The following is a 20,333-nucleotide window of genomic DNA, read 5'->3' on the forward strand; positions in this document are numbered from 1 at the left end:
GCAGGAGCCGGTGCCATCCGACCTCTCACTGAGACTATCCATCGACGCCGTTGGTTGTCCGCGACAATATTTGCAGCTACTCTGTATGGAGCATTGCACTATCCGCAACCTGTTAAAGCACCCAGTAGCTCCAAGCTGAGCTTCTCATGATAACTATGAACACCGTAAAGATCGAAGCTTAGATACTAACCCGTGTGGTGTTCATAGTTTTCCTGTGCCTGGAGCATCCTAAGTGCTGTTGGCAAGTGATTGATAATATTTAAGCAGGAGCCACTACCATCCGACCTCTCACTGAGACTATCCATCGACGCCGCTGGTTGTCCGCGACGTTAGTTGCAGCTACTCTGTATGGAGCATTGCACTATCCGCAACCTGTTAAAGCGCCCAGTAGCTTCAAGCTGAGCTTCTCATGATAACTATGAACACCGTAAAGATCGTAGCTTAAGGTACTAACCTGTGTGGTGTTCATAGTTTTCCTGTGTCTGGAGCATCCCAAGTGCTGTTGGCAAGGGATTTAAGGACCTTGTAACAAATGGAGTGACATGGGCTGATGATTAATAAGGGTTTCAAATTTGATATTTTGGGATAGTTACGCCTTCGTTAATTACATTCTACTGTAAGAACTTTTTGGCAGTGAAATAAATACCAAGATCGGCTAGGTAGCGGTTTAACCACATGCAGGCCCCAATCCATGATTGTACAATTGTCCGCATATGATACGATCTCAATGCCGTCTGGAGAGTGTGAAATAGAGTAGATGTAGAGTTTAAACAGTGTCGGGGATATCACCCCGACTTGGGCAAATCTCTGTTTCATTCTACGGGGCTGTGCCTTCTTATCTCTAAATTCCAATTGTTAGAGATGTCCTCAAAAAGCATGGCATGTATTGGAGGTTTTCGAGAGCTCCAGAACAACGAGGACATTCCTATCGGATGATCTGGCCCCATTAAGACCAGGGTTATGGCCACCGTAGCTGAATGGTTAGCATAGCCGCCTATGACGCCGAACGCCTCGGTTAAAATCCTGGCGAGACCATCATAAAATTTTCAGCAGTGCGCCCTCTATTGGCTCAAGAAGTCAAGATCCAAGATCGGTATATATGGCAGCTGTATCAGATTATAGATCGATGAACAATACTTCGCACAGTTGTTGCAAGTCATAACTAAACACTTCGTGCAAAATTTCAGCCAAATTGGATGAGAATTACTCCCTCTAATGGCTCAAGAAGTCAAGATCCAAGATCGGTATATATGGCAGCTATATCAAAACATGGACCGATTTGGCCCATTTACAATCCCAACCGATCTACACTAATAAGAAGTATTTGTGCAAGTTGTCAAGCACCTAGCTTTACTACTGCGAAATTTAGCGTACATTCGACAGACGGACGGACTTGGCTAGATCGACTTAAAAAATGGGTCTTAGACGCATATTTCGAGGTATTATATGCACCCCCTCCTATGAAGGAGGGTATAAAAAGAAAATCTAAGTCAGTAATTCCGTGTCACTTACAAAATCCCTAATTGTTTTCCATAACACGCCCCTAAGATGGTTCATGTCTGGTTTTGTGTCCCCTCCTAGGATCCTCGATAAACTGTAGTTTTAATAATCGGGCGCAACTTCTCGGATCATTCACCGGCGTCGTAGTTACATTGCTTCAAGTGCTTTATCCACAATCCCAACACGCTCGTCGGTCTAGGGGTATTCAATGGAATAGTATGAGCGAAAACTCTGTTAGAAAACCCTTCTTCATCGGCAAGGGCTGCCGCCTCGGTGTATAACACTGCTACAACAACCACCTTTACTCTAAATAATAGGGTAACCCTTACTATAAAATTATATTGGGTTGCCCAAAAAGTTATTGTGGATTTTTCATATAGTCGGCGTTGACAAATTTTTTCACAGCTTGTGACTCTGTAATTGCATTTTTTCTTCTGTCAGTTATCAGCTGTTACTTTTAGCTTGCTTTAGAAAAAAAGTATATTTGATTAAAGTTCATTCTAGGTTTTATTAAAAATGCATTTATTTTTTTTTTTTAAATCCGCAATTACTTTTTGGGCAACCCAATAAATACCCAAAAGCTGGATATTTATTTATTTATATCTTGTGTATAAAAACATTTTTCAAAAAATAAACCTGACCTTCTGATCTCATAAAATCGGATTTTAGTTATAAAGGGTGATTTTTTTGAGGTTAGGATTTTCATGCATTAGTATTTGACAGATCACGTGGGATTTCAGACATGGTGTCAAAGAGAAAGATGCTCAGTATGCTTTGACATTTCATCATGAATAGACTTACTAACGAGCAACGCTTGCAAATCATTGAATTTTATTACCAAAATCAGTGTTCGGTTCGAAATGTGTTCAAATTTTGACAAATTTTGTTCAGCGATGAGGCTCATTTCTGGTTGAATGGCTACGTAAATAAGCAAAATTGCCGCATTTGGAGTGAAGAGCAACCAGTAGCCGTTCAAGAACTGCCCATGCATCCCGAAAAATGCACTGTTTGGTGTGGTTTGTACGCTGGTGGAATCATTGGACCGTATTTTTTCAAAGATGCTGTTGGACGCAACGTTACGGTGAATGAACACATTTCGAACCGAACACTGATTTTGGTAATAAAATTCAATGATTTGCAAGCGTTGCTCGTTAGTAAGTCTATTCATGATGAAATGTCAAAGCATACTGAGCATCTTTCTCTTTGACACCATGTCTGAAATCCCACGTGATCTGTCAAATACTAATGCATGAAAATCCTAACCTCAAAAAAATCACCCTTTATATAGCCGTTATATAGACCGATATCCAGACTTACAGTCTTCAGGCAATTATTTGGTAATTTTTCATCCGATTTCGATGATATTTAGAACAGTGAGTTCTGGTAGACACCTATTCTTTTCTGTGAAGTGCGGTTCAGATCGGACTATATTTAGATATAGCTGCCTTTAGACCGACCACCCGATCTTCCGATATAGGGTATTGAGGCCATAAAAGATCCATTTATTACCCGAATTCGATGAATTTTGGCACTGGTAGACCCCATTCCCATTCCTATCAAATGTGGTACAGATCGGACCATATTTGGATATAGCTGCCATATATACCGATCTCCCGATATTGTGTAATGAGCCTATGAAAGGAACATTTTTCAGCCGATTTTGATGAAATTTGAAACAGTGCGTTTTGGCACCCCTCTAAAAAGGTTTAGAGGGGTGCCACAATACCCCAAAAAGGTACTTACTGAGTATTTATCCAATAAATACCAAGGCGTTGGGTATAATAATGGGAAATACAGTCAAATAATACCTTGGCGATAGGGCGATTTGTACGTTCATCTTTTCTTTTATTTATTTCTTAGTAGTGTATGTCGGGTTGGGACTATCCATGAGCCAAATAGGCCCATTGAAGATAGAGCTTTCATAAAAACAAGATATTCTAAATGGATGTATTAAGCCTCTGGAAAGAACAATTTCTATCGAATTTTTATCTGAACTTTTAGCATAGTCTTCCTTTGCGTTTATGGCAATGGTTATGGGTGGATTATCATAATCGAGCCATTAGTCTACATTGGTCCCAACATAGTTTGGTAGTTTTAGCACTCCCTCTAAATGAGAAAAAGATCACACATATTTTCTTTTACAATCATAGCGTATTTCTTTTCAGCTTCTTTTACTTTTTTTTTTATTTATTTTGCAATCTCTTAATTTCATATTTAATATAAAATAAAAGGAGTGTTTTGTTAAAGGTAGTACATAAATTTTATTACAACACACATAATTTAACACAAGGGGTTTGTATATGGGACATCAAAAACATGCTTAAAGCGTTTTGTATGCCCTTTGTTTCTAAGATAGGGACGACAACGTAGTATATGTATGTACACAGGTAAATGTAAAAATACACAAATAATAATAACTATGATAGGTATATGGTAAATCAGGAAACGAGTAGGACTTGAAAGTGTTAAACTTTTAGAATACAAAGTAATAGTGGTGCATTACAAAAGGCAATCACATTCATATATGTTGTCATATAGGAGAATAGATATCCATGATTGCATAGTGCATATATACCTACAAAAAAAACTATAATGCGATAACAATCGTTTTGAATAGAACATAAACACCGAAACACACACATTTACATAATTCTATGATTCGAGTTGCATTACACTTTTCATTACTTAGATGCTATTACGGTGTCAGGCAGCATTGTTGCCCTTTTGCAGCCAAGCCAATAGGAAACGTAAAGCTGGCTGTAATAACACCAATTTTCAGATATCTGTATTAATACTAATACGTGTTAGAAATTCACCATGTGAATCTGCTACCGCACGTATAATTTCCAGCAGCAATTCACGAGAGAGACAATCAATCTTCGGTAGCCTTGCCACTCGTGCGAAATCCTTAACGATTAATTTCAATGCATGTTCCTTGATGTCGAAAATTTTCGTATAATCTGAAGCCTCTAGGGTCTGTAGGACATTCTCATAGGTTATATTATGCTCTAGGGAATATTTGCAAAACGAATGTAAACGATTGTTGGATAGACCATAAAAATGTGGTGCTTGGAATAGATATAGGGCATCTTGGGGTGGTAGTTTGGTTTCGCCATAGTAAATATAACGCAACAGTGATTGGAAGGCTTCGACGGATGGCAAAATGTCGCCAATTGAAATCTGAAAGGAAAGAGAGAAGAAAATTAATGAAATTCAAAGGTGAGCGATAAAAAAGGAAATATAGGGGAGGGATAGTTTTCCATAGAAGTGAGTATTTAATAAGACCTTTATTGGAAAGGGTAGTTTACCCATTGCCTTGTAAAAGTGTAGGGTTAGAACCCCTTCCTTTGGGAAAGGGTAGTTACCGCACACTTTCCTAGGGATAAGCGTAGTATTAGGGAAGGGTTGTTTTGAAAGAGGTTAATTTTTGTACCCTTTCATTTAAGGAAGGGTAGTTTTAATAACCTTTTCTTTGAGAAAGGTTAGTTTTAGTACCCTTTGATTATGGAAGGGTAGTTTAAGTGCCCACTCCTAATGAAAAGGGCAGTTTTAATACCATTTTATAACGAAAAGGGTTGTTTTAGTACTCCTTCCTTATGAAAAGGGTAGTTTTAGTACCTTTTCCTGATGGAATAGGTAGTTTTAGTACTGTTTCATAATGAAAAGGGTAGTTTTAGTACTGTTTCATAATAGAAAGGGTAGTTTTAGTACTGTTTCATAATAGAAAGGTTAGTTTTAGTACCGTTTCTTAATGGAAAGGGATGTTTTGATAATATTACTTTATGGAAAAGCCTTTTCCTGATGGAAAGGGTAGTTTTAGTTCCGTTTCATAATGGAAAGGGTAGTTTTAGTACTGTTTCATAATGGAAAGGGTGGTTTTAGTACTGTTTCATAATAGAAAGGTTAGTTTTAGTACTGTTTCATAATAGAAAGGTTAGTTTTAGTACCGTTTCTTAATGGAAAGGGATGTTTTGATAATATTACTTTATGGAAAGGGATGTTTTGGTAATATTTCTTTATGGAAAGGATAATTTTAGTACCCTTTAAATTGGAAAAGTGTAGTTTTAGTACCCTTTTAATTGGGAAAGTGTAGTAGGGTAGTCTTAGTATTCTTTCCTTTAAGAAAAAGCAGTTGAAGTCAAGGAAAGGGTAGTTTTAGTGCCTTTCAAAATTGAAAGTGTAATTTTATTACCCTTTTCTTTGTAAAACGCCAGTTTTAGTACCCTTTCATAATGGAAGTATAAAGTTTTAGTAGCCTTTCCTAATGGAGAGGGAAGTTATGGTAATCTTTCTTTATGGAAAGTGTAGTTTTAGTACCCTTTCCTATTGGAAAGTGTAATTTTAGTACCATATCATAATAGAAGGGTAGTTTTAGTAACGTTTCATAATGGAAAGGTAAGTTTTAGTAACCTTTTAATTAAAAAGAAAGGGTAGTTTTAGTACTCCTTCCTTCGAGGAAAAGCAGTTTAAGTACCCTTCCCTTAAAGAAAGGGAAGATTTAGTACCATTTCCTTATTGAAAGCATAGTTTTAATACCCTTTCCTTATGGAAAAGGTTTCATTTCATGCAATGCGAAGCCATCGGGCCTAAAAATAATCACACTATGCATAAGAACATAAGTTAAAAAACTACTCAATTAACCCTTCAGTAACCCTTCCGATTAAAAATGGCAGTTTAAGTACTATTTCCTTATGGAAAGGGTAGTTTTAGTACTCTTTAATAATGGAAAGGATAGTTAAAGTACCCTTTCCTAATGGAAAGGCTAGTCTTAGTACAGTTTCCTAATGGCAAGGGAAGTATTGGTAATCTTTCTTAATGGAAAGGCTTGTTTTAGTGCCCTTTCCTTAGAGAAAGAGTAGTTGTAGTAAACGTTCCTTTGGGAAAGTGTATTTTTACCCCCCTTTCCTTTGAGAAAGTGTAGTTTTAGTTCCCTTTCCTTTGGGATAGTGTAGTTTTAGTTCCCTTTCCCTTTGAAAAGTAGTAATTTTGTAAACTTTCCTTTGAGAAAGACTAGTTTTAGTACCCTTTCCATTGAGAAAGGGTAGTGTTGGTATCCTTTCCTTTGAGAAAGGGCAATTTTAGTGCCTTTTCCTTCAAGAAAGGGAAGTTTAAGTTCCATTTACTTTGAAGAAAGAGTAACTTTAGTACCTTAAGGTAGTTTTAGTACCCTTTCCTTATGGTTTTTTAACCTTTCCTCAAGGAAAGGATTGTTTTAGTACCCTTACCTTTGAGATAGGGTTGTTTTAGTACACTTTCCTTTGAGAAAGCGCAGTTTTAGTACTCTTTTCTTTGAAAAAAAAGGTAGTTTTAGTACATTTTCCTTTGAGAAAGGGTAGTTTTAGTAAATTTTTATTTGAGAAAAGTCGGTTTTAGTACACTTTCCTTTAAGAAAGGCCAGTTTTATTTCACTTTTTTTTGAGAAAGGGTAGTTTTATTACAATTTCCTTTGAGAAAGGGTAGGTTTAGTGCACTTTTCTTTGAGAAAAGGTAATTTTATTACACTTTCCTTAGAGAAAGGGTAGTTTTAGTATATTTCCCTCTGAGAAAGGGTAGTTTTAGTAAATGTTCATTTGAGAAAATGTAGTTTTAGAACACTTTCATTTAAGAAAGGTCAGTTTAGTACACATTCCTTTGTGAAAGGGTAGTTTTAGTACACTTTCCTTTGAGAAAGGGTAGTTTTAGTACACTTTCCTTTGAGAAAGGGTAGTTTTAGTACACTTACCTTTGGGAAAGGGTTGTTTTAGTACACATTCCTCTGATAAAAGCTAGTTTTAGTACACTTTCCTTTGAGAAAGGGTAGTTTTAGTACACTTTCCTTTGAGAAAGGGAAGTTTTAATATACTAACAATTGGTAAAGGGTAGTTTTAGTACACTTTCTTTTAGAAAAGGTAATTTTAGTACAATTTCCTTTGGGAAAGGGTGGTTTTAGTACACTTTTCTTTAAGAAAGGGCGGTTTTACTACACTTTTCTTTGAGAAAGGGTAGTTTTAGTACACTTACCATCGAGAAAGGTACTTTTAGTACATTTTCCTTTGAGAAAGGGTAGTTTTAGTACACTTTCCTTTGAGAAAGGGTAGTTTAAGTGCACTTTCCTTTGAGATAGGGTAGCTTTAGTACTCTTGCCTTTGAGAAAGGGTAGCTTTAGTGCACTTTCCTTTGAGAAAGGGTAGCTTTAGTGCACTTTCCTTTGAGATAGTGTAGTTTTAGATCAGTCTACTTATGGAAAGGGTAGATTTAGTACACTGTTCTTTGCTTAAGTGTAGTTTTAGTACCCTGTTCTTTGCTAAAGTGTAGTTTTAGCACACGGTTTTTTAGAAAGTTTAGTTTTAGTACCCTTTCTATTGAGAAACTGTGGCTTAAGTATTCTTTACTTTGAGAGAGGTTAGATTTAGAAAACCTTAAAAAATTTGCTTTGGGAAAAAGTTTTTTTAGTACATTTTCCTTTGATAAAGGCTAGTTTTTGTACCCTTTCCTTTGAAAAAGGCTTGTTTTCGTACCCTTTCCTTTAAGAAATATTTGTTTTAGTACCCTTTCCACTGAGAAAGGTTTGCTTTAGTCCCCTTTTCTTTAAGAAAGGGTTGTTTCAGTACACCTTCGTTTGGGACAGAGGTACTTCCAATACCCTTTTCTTTGGGAGAATGTTCTTTTAATACACTTTTCTTTTAGAAAAGAGTACTTTTAATAACCTTTACCTTGAGAAGGGGTACTTTTTATACCAAAGGGTACTTCCAACACCCTTTCCTTTGGGAAAGGGTACTTTTAATACCTTTTTCTTTGGGAAACGGTACATTTGATGCTATTTCCTTTTGGATAGGCTAATTTTAATACCCCTTCCTTTGGAAAAGTGTACTTTTAATACCATTCCCTTGGGAAAAGGTTTTTATACCCTTCCTTTGGGAAAAGGCTATTATACACTTTTTTTTGGCAAAGGGTTAGTTTTAGTATTCTTTATTTTGGTAAAGGTTTGTTTTAGTATCATTTCCTTTGGTACAGTTTTTTTAGTACCCTTAACTTTGGCAAAGGATACTTTTAGTAAGTAAAAGGGAATTATTAGTATAATTTCCTTTTTAAAAACTTTTAATAGCCTGTTCTTCGGAAAAGGGCAATTTTGGTACCTTTTCCTTTAAAAATGGTAGTTTTTGCACCATTTTCTAGGAAATGGAAGTTTAAGTACAGTTTGGGAAAGGTTAGTTTATTCTATATGGGAGCTATATATAGGTCATGGGTTGATTGGCATCAAAAATTATTGTAACTATTAGCGACTTACATTTACTGTGTTATCTGGCGGCATGAATGATCTGAACATGCCCTGGAAATATTGTGTTCTAGCCGATAGTACTGACTTGTGGGCTGCTATAACCTGGCCATCTAATACCAGATTTATATCACAAAAATCTTTGCCAGTGGATTCCAAAAATACAGCCATATCACTTTCCAGAGTGGTGCCTAGAAAATAAGAAAAAAAGTCATAACAAATTCAACAGGGTTTTCATAATTTACATTAGTTTTTATATACATACCCACATTCTTATCTGCATTGGAATCGGTTGCCACCGACTTGTTGGGACTTAATTTTTTGCGTATTATTTCCACCAGCAAAGGTTTTTCCAAATCACTAAACTCATTGGACATAACAACATCGGTGAAGTTTTCCTCTTTAACCAGAAATTGCATGCAATGATCCTTGACAATTTGTATTCTAAAAATGTATAAAAATTTATGTAAGAGCTTTTAATGACATTAGCTTCATTTGGGACTTACTTCTTCCTATCTGCATTGTATAGCGCTTCCAAAACATTATTTTTATTGATTTTAAAATCTAGGTACTGTATACAACCATGAGCCAGGCGAGGCATTAGAAAAAGCCCTGCCAATTGATAGATGTCTGTTATTAATATGATAATATTTTTATTATAGGACTCCTTGAGATCAATGCGATCCGTGTAGATGTAATTCAAGATAATCTCAAATGCTTCGGGATTAGCATTGGGCAAGCGCACCTCCAACACTGGCTCTTGATTGGGCCCCGAAGAACAGGTACGCACTTCTATGCCCGAACCAAAGACTTTCTCCATTTGCTGTTGCCGTGCATCACGAGCAGCTAATATTTTGGTTCGCAAATATTTGGATCTCGCAGCCACAAAAGCTATATGGGCCATAATCTTGATTTCTTCGGGACCCAAGACAAACTGTATATCACAGAATTGTTTTTCGTTGAAAAATTTGCCATAATCATCACGCAAAGTACATTTGGGATAACTGGAGAATTGAAAACGATAGGTATCGCCTCGACGCACACTATTGTCAACAGTGCCGCCAAATATATACATAGCATCACTTATAACTGCACTAGCATGGAACACTCGCCCCGAAGGTATATCCGAATTAGGCTCTGGCTGAATAATAGACCAAACTTGGGTGTCCAAGTCATAGTAATGCAAATCATTTGGCAGAGTAGAATCAGCAGAGCCACCAAAAACATAAAGAAATCGATCATGATGGACCATGGTATGACCGTAGCGCCGTGAAGGTGGCTGAGATGTAACACCACGTAAAACATTTTCGTTGCCAATGCGACGCCAACTGGAAAGTAATTAAATTTTTAAATTTTACATCATGCGGTCAATCAACACACAGTTTCACTTACGTTCTGGCTTTAAAATTAAACTCGAACAAGGAATTGGTGATTTGCATGCCACTCTGGCCCGAGAAAACGTACATGCAGTCACGGGCGACTGCTACAGGAAAATTGCAACAGGTAGGGGGTCGATCTCCTTTTTGTTCTATTTCCTCCCATTGATGATTTTCTCCCTAAAAAAGACAATAGGTCAATAGATAGATTAATTAATTCAATCTGGGTACGGGAAATTCCAAGTTATGGTTTTAGGGTTTCCAAGCCATCTACGACAAAATTTTAATTAACTTTCTAATATACCGTCAAATTTAATGTCCACATGTCATTTAAACGGGCATTGCCATCATAGCCAGCATATATCCACATTTTGTTATCATAAACAGCAGCTCCATGAGCTGAACGGGCAACAGGAATTCTTTAAAATTAGAAAAAATTATTACACAACTAGTTCATCATACATGCTATTCCATCCTACAAACATACCTTCCAGAAAATTTCCATTCCACCCACATGGCCCGTTGAAATTCATATTCGAATAAATCATTTTTATTGGTGAGATTCGAGTTGCTGTGAATATCGCCAGTATATCCACCGAAAATAAACATAGAATTTCCAAAGACCACAGCAGAATGATGATAGCGTGGAGCTGGAGGTGTACCAGTGGCACAAGCACGACCCCATGATTTGTCTTTTATGCCAAAACGTATGAGGTCATTGAGCATGGTTTTGCCATTGTCACCGCCAAAAACATACATGGCATCCTTGTAGGCGACCACAGTGTGCTTGGAGCGCCTATAGAACAAAATAAAAGCAATGTAGGAGACCTACAGGTATAGTTGCAATCAACTTACTTGGCTCCCACAAACTCAGCACATTCCAACATTTTGGACCATTGATGAGTCGCTGTGTAAGTACTGAAATCCACATTAAGTGCATTACAGCTATAGCTGCCGGGGGACACTGATTTCGAGCTATTGGCTAAACAGCCACGTGATGATGTACCACGCATACTTGAACTGGAATGTGACATTCTGCTGCGACGACTTTTACGTTCTCCTTCAGTATGATGTTGATGATGGGATTGTTGTTGATATTTGTCAGCTTCGCATGCCATACATACACCAGGTGGTGTACCGTAATCGTAGCTCGATGAGGAATTACTCAAAACCGCACTGGAGGATATCGAGCGACAGCTCGAGCCACCACTATGTCTGCTGCTCGATGCGGCAGCGTTAGCTAATAAGGAAAAAAACGAAATTAAGCAAAATAAACAAAAATGTTGATTAAATGAAAGCAAATTAATGATGTCTGGCTTTTTATCATTTTTGCATTTACATGCAAAAATTCTTCTACTTACTGGCCCTTTCCTCCTGGGAAGATTCCGTGGTCGAATCCGACCCTAAAATAGCCTTTAGCATGAAATTTTCATAAATTAGAGCACAACACTATCAAGTGATCCAAACACTTAGCTTAGGCTAGTTGTCTGTTATTTATTTATTTTCCTATTTTTTTTCTGTTATTCCAACATTAATTTGCTATACCAACCAACGTCCTATTGAAAATACAATGAACCAAGGCGTATTTATCAGGTGGCCGCATCAACCCAGCTGAGCGAATTTTATATGTCAATTCAGTTTGAATTCGCCGTACAAAAGCATAAACGTCAAAATAATTATTTTATAAACTAAGTTTGCTGCTGTTATGGTTTTTAAACTTCGGGTATATAAAGGCACGCGTCTAACAGCCTCATTCACTATCAGCTTCACTCAGGGAACTTAGGTCCGTTGTGTCGCCCACGAAAGTTTCAAAAACGCAAAACACTGATAAAATTTACGTCGGTACCATGGTACAACCATGACATAATTACCAGGTAGAGTACCATAAACAGCTGAGTAAAATTTTTTCTCGCGAAGTCCACTATCTGTCAACGAGTTTTGGTTGTGTGTGTGTATTATATTGGGTTGCCCAAAAAGTAATTGCGGATTTTTCATTTAGTCGGCGTTGACAAATTTTTTCACAGCTTGTGACTCTGTAATTGCATTCTTTCTTCTGTCAGTTATCAGCTGTAACTTTTAGCTTGCTTTAAAAAAAAGTGTAAAAAAAGTATATTTGATTAAAGTTCATTCTAAGATTTATTAAAAATGCATTTACTTTCTTTTAAAAAATCCGCAATTACTTTTTGGGCAACCCAATAGTTAAGAACCATAACACACAAACATCGAAAACTGGTACGAACTAGTTACATACGTAAAATCAGAGTTGCTCTAATCACTAATTTTGACAGATAGTGCACTCAAAATTTTGTTGTTGGGCAACTGCCACTACCTGTTAATGAATATATCTTGCGTTCAACTCTCGGAGTTGCTGTTTTAAAAAGTTGGCATTAGATGAATGCCAACTTTAAGGTGCCATCACACTTCATGTTCTTGTCTTATGACATGTCAAATTTGGCAATAGTTAAAGTTGCACACATAGTGTGATGCGAATGAAACTAACAAATGAAAATCACTTTTCAAAATAGCGCTGTTATGTTCTCGATTAGAGCGGTGCTCTTTCCCTTCTGACAAAAGCTTAAAGAAATCAGCTGTTTTTGTTGTCAGTTGAATGAAAGCTACTCCAAATTAATTTTTTTTTACAACTTTATGATTTAAACAGATTTCTCACAACTTTAACAATTTGTAGCCATAAAAAATGAGCTTTTGTTCACATTTTTAGGTTATGTCATACAAAATTAATATAATAGTTTGCATGGCTGTATTATTTTAAAGGTTGTCTTATTTGTACATAAAAACCATGTGGTAAAATCACCATCTTGCCATCAAGCTGATTTTGCCAGCACAAACAAGGAAATTTGTGTGTACGTGTGGAGAAAGTGTGCGTAAAAGATAACAACAAAGAGAATGCATTAAAAAAATCTGTTATCTTAATACCGTCAAATCTAGCCGGCTGTTAAAAACAGTTGGCGTGTGACCACCTTTTTAAATCCGCCTTGAATAGTGTGATAGCAAATATGAAGAATCGTATGTAAATTGGCAATTTTGACTTTCTAATGAAATATCAATTATACATAAAAAGTGGCATGTCATAAGACAAGAACATATAGTGTGATAGAGCCTTTCATAAACGTTTATATTCTTGTTGTAATTGGTCGAAGCAAATTTGCCAAATGCCGAATTTTAAATGTCAGTGCGAATCGAATTTTCTTCGCCTTGTTTACAAATTGTAACATATCAAGTTTCCTTTGCTTAGTTGTAGCAATTCGCCGATGCGCCCACAAAAAAGAAATCGATATTAAACTAATCGAAAATTGCATAATCGACTATGAAATCGAGTCATCGAAAATGAATGATATCAGATTGACGCTGACTCTTTGATTAAAATTACTAAAATGATATTTTTTGCCTACTAAGCAAACTTTAAAACTAATTTTTCCAATAATCATCACATTTATCCCAAAAGGTCATGAGGTCAAAGGCAAATTCATGGACTTATTTAAAGATTGATTGTGTAGCACGATACTTTTGTCACCTGTTAAGCCTAATCTGTCGCGCGACATGTCGCTTTATGTAATCGCAGCCCGTTTGAAAAAAAAAATAACGTAACAGAAGAGCACAACAACAAGAGCATAAAACGATAAACGCGGGTGAAAATAAAAACAAATTGTGAACGGGAAATAAATATTTTCAACTACAAAAAGTACATTGTCTGTGAAAAAGGAATGTGTCAAATGTGAAAGTGAATCTGTTTTGCTTCTTAAATTCATAAAATGTAAGTCGAAGTGGAAAATAGCAAAGTAATTTAATAAGCAATCTTGCAATTTAAGTGACCTTTAAAAAAGATTCCTCTTTGGAGCAGGTTAACGTTGTCATTGATTGGCCTTACAAGTGAACTATTATACAGTGGCATAACTATTCTATATGAACTGAGCAATTACATAGTAACTGATCTTTACTGCAAGCAACAGTGAACATATATGAGTTAGTATCGATTCAGAAACATTTCTGGTCATATACTGCCCCCTATGCAGGACTGCGGCTCCAACAACAACAACATGCAGTAAGTTTTTTAGTTTTTTCGAAAAGCTTAATTTTACATTTCACATTTCGTCACTTTGTTTATTTAATTCAAAGATTTACTAAATATTTAATTTAACTTCTATCGAAGTGTTTCAGAAATCCATATTTGGTTTAAAGACACTGGTTAACTAGTTAATGGTAAGTTTTTTAAATTCAATTTTCAAATTGGAATCTTACATTGCTATATTTTGCATAAAATCCCATCAAGATTCCGTTCTTTTAAGCACCCCCAGAAAAGTTTAAGCCCCCGCCAGAATTTCAAAAATTCCTTGTTTTCGATAAAATTTCCTAATTTTATTGCTGTTCAAATGGCTTTCTCTTTGTTGTGTTTTTTCTCTTTTGCCTATTGTCTATACACGTACACACGCTTCCCGCATATTTACACACACACACGCGGACAATTTTCGTTCTGTGTGTTTACAACAACATTGATTGTGTAAATCAACTTCGTAGCGTAACAAGACAACTCTCACCCTAAATTTCAAAAACTCCAGATATCGGAGGTGGGTGGTGCGATTTAAGCGAAATTCTGTGTGCTCTCTTATAGTTACCTAAAAACAAAAATTTGGTATCTAAATTTCGGATGGGGTACCTAAGGCCCGCACCACCCCCAAAATCTACCAAATATATATAAAGACCAATCACGACAATATGGAACTCAAATGGAAGGTATGTTGCGGGACACCCTAGTATACCACGTGCCAGAGAAAAAAAAAAAATTGGCGTGGATGTCCCCTATAAAGAGGCCTTTACGTCTGCGTGGCGGCCGACTTCCACGTCACACTCCCCACTCCTAGTGCCTTCCTGCGACAGGAGGAGTTGGGATTAACTTGGGCACACCGTTCGGCAGACCAGCGACAGCAATGTGAACGTGTGGTCTGCCATGCGCAAGTTTTTTTTTGTTTTCAGTTGTTCTTATTGTCCCTCGTTGGAATGGTCAATTACTGGATCCCATTCTTACAGGCTGGGGGAAGCGGTGTTTATTTCACGGCGGCTTCCCCGGGCAAACGTTGGAGAACTGGGGCTGCCTTTTTTATATGTGGCCCGATGGCTAACCCCAGCTCTGCGAGGGGGAACCTGCCGAGAGATTGCAGACCTGATGCAAGTGATTGTCAGGATTTATGAAATACATCCATACCCAAGAGGATGGGTTTCATAAACCTGCAATCACGGCATCAGGCAGGCCACCGTAGCATGTTTCCCGGTACCTGAAAATAGAGGAAGAAAGGAATATTAATAAATAATTGCGGAGAAATGATGGAACGATATTACCTTATGGCCTTCTACCAAGAGCCACGAAGTAAACAGATGGGTTTCGCCCAGCTGACGCGTAGAGTTGCCATTGCGTATGTTATTTGCCATTGCATATGGCGAATTACTACACTGGGTGAGATTGTTGTTGGGCGGCTATACGACGATAAAGCGGTTTTCATTCATATAAAGTAGCCGCTCCAAACGAAAAGATTTAAGAGAATTTAAATGTTAGCTATTGGGTTACAAATGTTCTAAAACCGGAGTTAATGCATAAAATCAATATGGCTATTAACTCAAGATGGCTAATTTTTATGATTGAGTGAGAACAAAGTAATAAAAGAGGGTTAATTAGGCATTTTGGCGTCAGTTGAAAAGAAAAGTGCATGACATTATATCTGAGAGATGTGTATTTAAATTTGAATTGCAAAGTAATAATAAGGAAGAGGTTAGTGTTTTGTTAAGTTAACAAAATCTTGGGCAGCGGTCATTAAGGAGACGTTTTTTTTGTTTAGAAAATTCCAGTGGGTGTTTTGTGTGTCGACATAAGTCGTTTTGCTGTTTTAATCGAGACTGTGAGAAATAAATAAAGATACCAAATAAGATAAAGTGAGTTTTTAGGTTATATTTCTATGACCGAAAGGTGTTTTAAACCCTGTTATTTGCAGATAAAGCCTCCTGGACGAGAGGAGGCGAAATTTTTGTTGGTGCAAGTGGCTGGGTTAAGGCTAAAGTGAATTCCCCCCGATTCAGAAACACACATTGAACGGTGATTACCGCAAACGCCACCGTTTCATCTGGTGGTTATAAAGGTAGGCCGCTTTTTAGTTTATTGTGCCCAAAAGAGGGCGAGAGAGGAAATTCCGTCCGTTGTTGTCCAGACCGAGAGGTTTGGTTGGATGAAAAATCGTTGGTCAACGTTAATCCAGAGGTGCACAATTGTTGCCATCAGGCTATCCAAATTAGGGGAACTATCCCAGTTATCTCTGGAAAGCGGAATCTTTGCTTGTATTCGGCCGTACACTTTTGTTTTGGTGATGGCAAAAGGTACCACCAGTTGAACACCTCCAACGACTTTGAATTTGAAATTATATGAAGTCACGCACACATACTAACCTTACTTTGAAAAGGCGAATTCGACTGATGACGAAACGTTTTATTCTCCTCCCGAAATAGATGATACCGAAAGATTAAAACCTTGGGGTTATAATGCAATAGTAATCAAACTTTTCATTACCTTTTTTTTTGTATGTGGATATTGACATGATTATTATATTTTGATTTTTTAACTACCTTCTACTTTATTTTTACCATCATATTTATTTCTTACATTATTATTTATTGACCATTTTTTTTATATTTTTTTCATATATCCTAAGTTTTAGCTTACGTTTTTTTTTACTTGTTTTTATGTGATAGAATTTGCAAAACGTTCATGAGTACGCGTTTGTAGGGTGTCTATTCCCAGCAGTGTGTCCCTTCTAAGAGAGCTCCCTTAGGTAGGCCAGGCTTAACCGTTTTTATTTATATTAATTTGATTATCCTTCTTTGCAAGTTCTAGTGTTCAGTGTTCGTTTCATGTAACAAGAAAGTTAAAAATTAGAAGATTAAGTTAATTGATTTAATGCTATAATTTAGTTAAAACTCAGTACTGTCAGTTTATTGTTGATGATTTTGATAAAAGAAAGACAGGAATCTTAATACGAATTGCGTTAGTTTTAGGCCTTTATATTTTAAATAAAATTTATGATGTTGGGACTTGTTTAAAAAAAAAGAAATATGTTGTGCTAAATTGTGGATATAAGGGGGGTGTCAACGTGAGGTAGGCGTGGTGGCTTGAGCGGGATACAGGGATCATGTTTGAAGAAGGGGATGTCCACATGACCATGGTAGGGCAGGGCGACTGGAGGGTCCATCTACCTCCCACTTAGGAAGAAATCTGTGCTTGTGTGTTAGTGTTGTCTAGTTTGTTAGAACATTTTTATTTATTGATACGACCCCGGGGCGAAAGATGATGGGATGGGACCTCCCCTGATAAGGCGACGAAATCTAGCCGGTGCCCAAATCATTTTTGGCCGCAAATAGGGGCCTCGTAACAATATGGCGCCCAAAGGAAGATTTTCAGCATTTTTGTCAAATGTTGTGTTAATTATGTTTGTGTAGGTCACCAAAGCACAAAGTAATAGCCCATTTCAATTAAAGAAATAGACCAACACTGAACCCTGATTGGAAAGTGGAGAGGTTCGAAAGCTTCGTAACCGTTTTGGAAATTTCAAAAGTCCGTTGTACGAAGAGCCGATACTTCAAAACTGGAAATGAAGGAGGACGTGAATAATCCAACAACAGGAGGATTTAGTGGCATACTTTTTTATGTGAAAATGTATTTTGCACTAAGCATACTGTGTCGTTATTTTTGTGTAGTGTTAGTTACAGTTTAATGTTGTGTCCAGATCTATGTTAGACCTGATAGCCGCTCTAGATAGGATTTAGAGGTCCGTTGTATCAGGCAAATAGGTATGAAATTGGCATCATTTGCAAGATATTGGTGTCGAAAGCACGAAAAAAAAAAAATTTTTGTTTTGTTTTAATTTTGATTTCCCAGATTTCAGACTGGTGCTCGAAAGAGAGTCAATAATATAACCCGTACCCACCACTACTCACGTAAAACCCCCGAATATAATATATGTGTTCTAGATAAGAGAAAAATAAATACTCTAAATAAACTAATAATTTAATATAGGCGTTAAAATTATTGTCCAATTAGAGAAAGGTTATGAGCATTCAGACTCGATCCCAGGCGAAAAAGAGAAAAATTCCTGAAAGTTTTGATGCAAATAATTCATTTGTAGAAAGTGAAGAGAAAAGAAGTAGATACGTTACCGATATGTCTGTTGGAAACCAGGCTAGTACAAGCCAAATCACCGATTTGTCTGGGACAATAAGATCGGGGACAGGCAACAACAATACATCGGGTCCATCAGCTGGTGGGACACCGATTGGAGGGGCCAGGTCTGAACCGCCAGGAAATGGTAATGTAGAGGTCCTTAGGCAACAAAGAGCCCTCGAAAACAATGTTTGTATGATCCAGAATGAATTAGGTGGTTTGAAGAATACAATAGGACAGTTATCAGAGGCTGTAAAAAGGTTAACTGAACTTACCTTGAATCGGAATGTACCCAGTTCACCGGCATCTAATTCTGGCTTAGGGGGCTTGGACAATTTGTCTGCACCAGAAACAGGAAATAATGGCAACCGCCCAACCAATGGCAATTCTGTGGCAGGTTCAGTATGTAGTCATTTTCCGAATGATACACTGAGGGAAAATAAGCGTGTGCGAATAGACAAGTTGGGACTAAGGTTTGATGGCATTTCAGGGGGTATTTCCGTTGAAGAGTTCGTGTATCGTCTTGAATACTTTCAGGGACAGTACCATATTCCATGGGCAGAGATATTAAGGGATTTTTCTTTAATAGTATCCGGTCCAGCCGAGTCATGGTATTGGCTATCCCTGAAAACGAATAAGTTTTCGGATTGGCCCAGTTTGAAGCATAGTTTGTTAAGCCAATATCAATCCACCAGATCCAATTTTGAAATAGTGACAGAATTAGCTCAGCGTAAACAACAACCAAATGAGTCTATTGATACATTTTTCCATATTATGGGCCAGATTAGGGCTAAGTTAGTCCAACCTATATCCGAATATGATATGATGAAGATATTAAAGAAAAATGTTAAAGAGAGTGTAGCGAGAATTATTTACCCCATTCAAGTTTCGTCCGTTGAACAGCTGAGAATAGAGTGCAATGAAGCGGAGAAGAATTTTCCAAGAAGGGAAATAAGACCTGTACTTCCATCTCGTCCAATTCGTCAGGTCAGCGAAATATACGCGGAAGGTTCATCCGAATGTGACCACGAATCTTCTAAAGGTGAGGAAGTATCCGCCATACAGTTCATCCGAAAAACGAAACCAACTTTATTTTGTTGGAATTGCCAGAAACAAGGCCACACTTTCAGAAACTGCGACTCCACCGAAAGAAATTTGTTTTGCTACCGTTGTGGAAAACCTGGGACTATTTCTCCCAAATGCCCGTCCTGTAAACAGGGAAACCTGAATCAGGGCGTGGAGTATGCCGGGGGGCCACGTCCAATCCTGAATTCCCCCAGATCAGAGAAATAGCATCATCATCTAAAAATAGAAATAAGAATGAAATAATAAATAACATTTTTAAAGCAAATGAATTAAATTTTAAACCTGAATTAAGACATTATATACCACTAGAAACTCGAGAGAAAAATTATAACGAGATTAGATCACGCATATTTGAATTGGATTCTGTAACTGCGAATAAAAGAAACCCGCCTAAAGTGCGCGTAAAATTTGAGAAAAAAAGAAAGATTTTCAAGAATGTATTAGAGTCAATCAAACATGTAAGTCAAAATATGGACCCCAGACCTTACGCAGAGGTGGAGGTTCAAGGCATTAAACTTAAAGGCCTTTTAGATTCCGGCGCCTCAGTCAGTGTATTAGGGAAGGGTTGCCGAGAGTTCATAGAGAAATTAAGCTTGGACATAAAGAAATTGTTTTCGAATGTTCGAACTGCCGGTGGAAAAGAGTACAGAGTACTAGGAAAGATTAAATTAGAAATCCTATATAAAGAGGTAAAACATGAACTTGAACTTTATCTATGCCCAGATTTGGATCAGGAGTTATATCTCGGAATTGATTTCTGGAAACTATTTCGGCTGGCTCCGGATATTATTAAAGTCGCTCAAATCGACATCGATAAGGTCCAAAAGGATTTGATAGAGGAGGGAGAGGTGTATAAACTGAATCCCCATGTATTGAGTGATGATCAGAACGAACGATTGAA

General features: G+C 37.2%; 1 protein-coding gene and 2 long non-coding RNA genes across 3 annotated transcripts; 1 reads left to right on the forward strand and 2 right to left on the reverse strand.

Moving 5' to 3' along the window:
* Window positions 1–3,631: 3,631 nt before the first annotated feature.
* Window positions 3,632–11,717, reverse strand: LOC106090524 (leucine-zipper-like transcriptional regulator 1 homolog). The gene is made up of 9 exons (XM_013256750.2): window positions 11,493–11,717; window positions 10,987–11,371; window positions 10,619–10,927; window positions 10,436–10,550; window positions 10,148–10,311; window positions 9,262–10,083; window positions 9,021–9,199; window positions 8,768–8,946; window positions 3,632–4,680 (listed from the first exon to the last, which is right to left on the reverse strand). Exons 1-9 carry the CDS (start codon window positions 11,551–11,553, stop codon window positions 4,276–4,278), a joined length of 2,619 nt encoding a protein of 872 aa, XP_013112204.2. The 5' UTR covers window positions 11,554–11,717; the 3' UTR covers window positions 3,632–4,275.
* Window positions 11,718–14,883: 3,166 nt separating this feature from the next.
* LOC131996786 (uncharacterized) lies at window positions 14,884–15,561 on the reverse strand. The gene is made up of 2 exons (XR_009397997.1): window positions 15,484–15,561; window positions 14,884–15,419 (listed from the first exon to the last, which is right to left on the reverse strand). It is a non-coding gene; the product is annotated as an uncharacterized LOC131996786 (long non-coding RNA).
* A 126-nt stretch (window positions 15,562–15,687) lies between these two features.
* LOC131996788 (uncharacterized) lies at window positions 15,688–16,807 on the forward strand. Its single transcript, XR_009397999.1, has 3 exons — window positions 15,688–15,910; window positions 15,978–16,071; window positions 16,131–16,807. It is a non-coding gene; the product is annotated as an uncharacterized LOC131996788 (long non-coding RNA).
* Window positions 16,808–20,333: the final 3,526 nt, after the last annotated feature.

Source organism: Stomoxys calcitrans, chromosome 4 (genome assembly GCF_963082655.1).
Source record: "Stomoxys calcitrans chromosome 4, idStoCalc2.1, whole genome shotgun sequence".
In the NCBI taxonomy this organism is placed as follows: Eukaryota; Metazoa; Arthropoda; class Insecta; order Diptera; family Muscidae; genus Stomoxys; species Stomoxys calcitrans.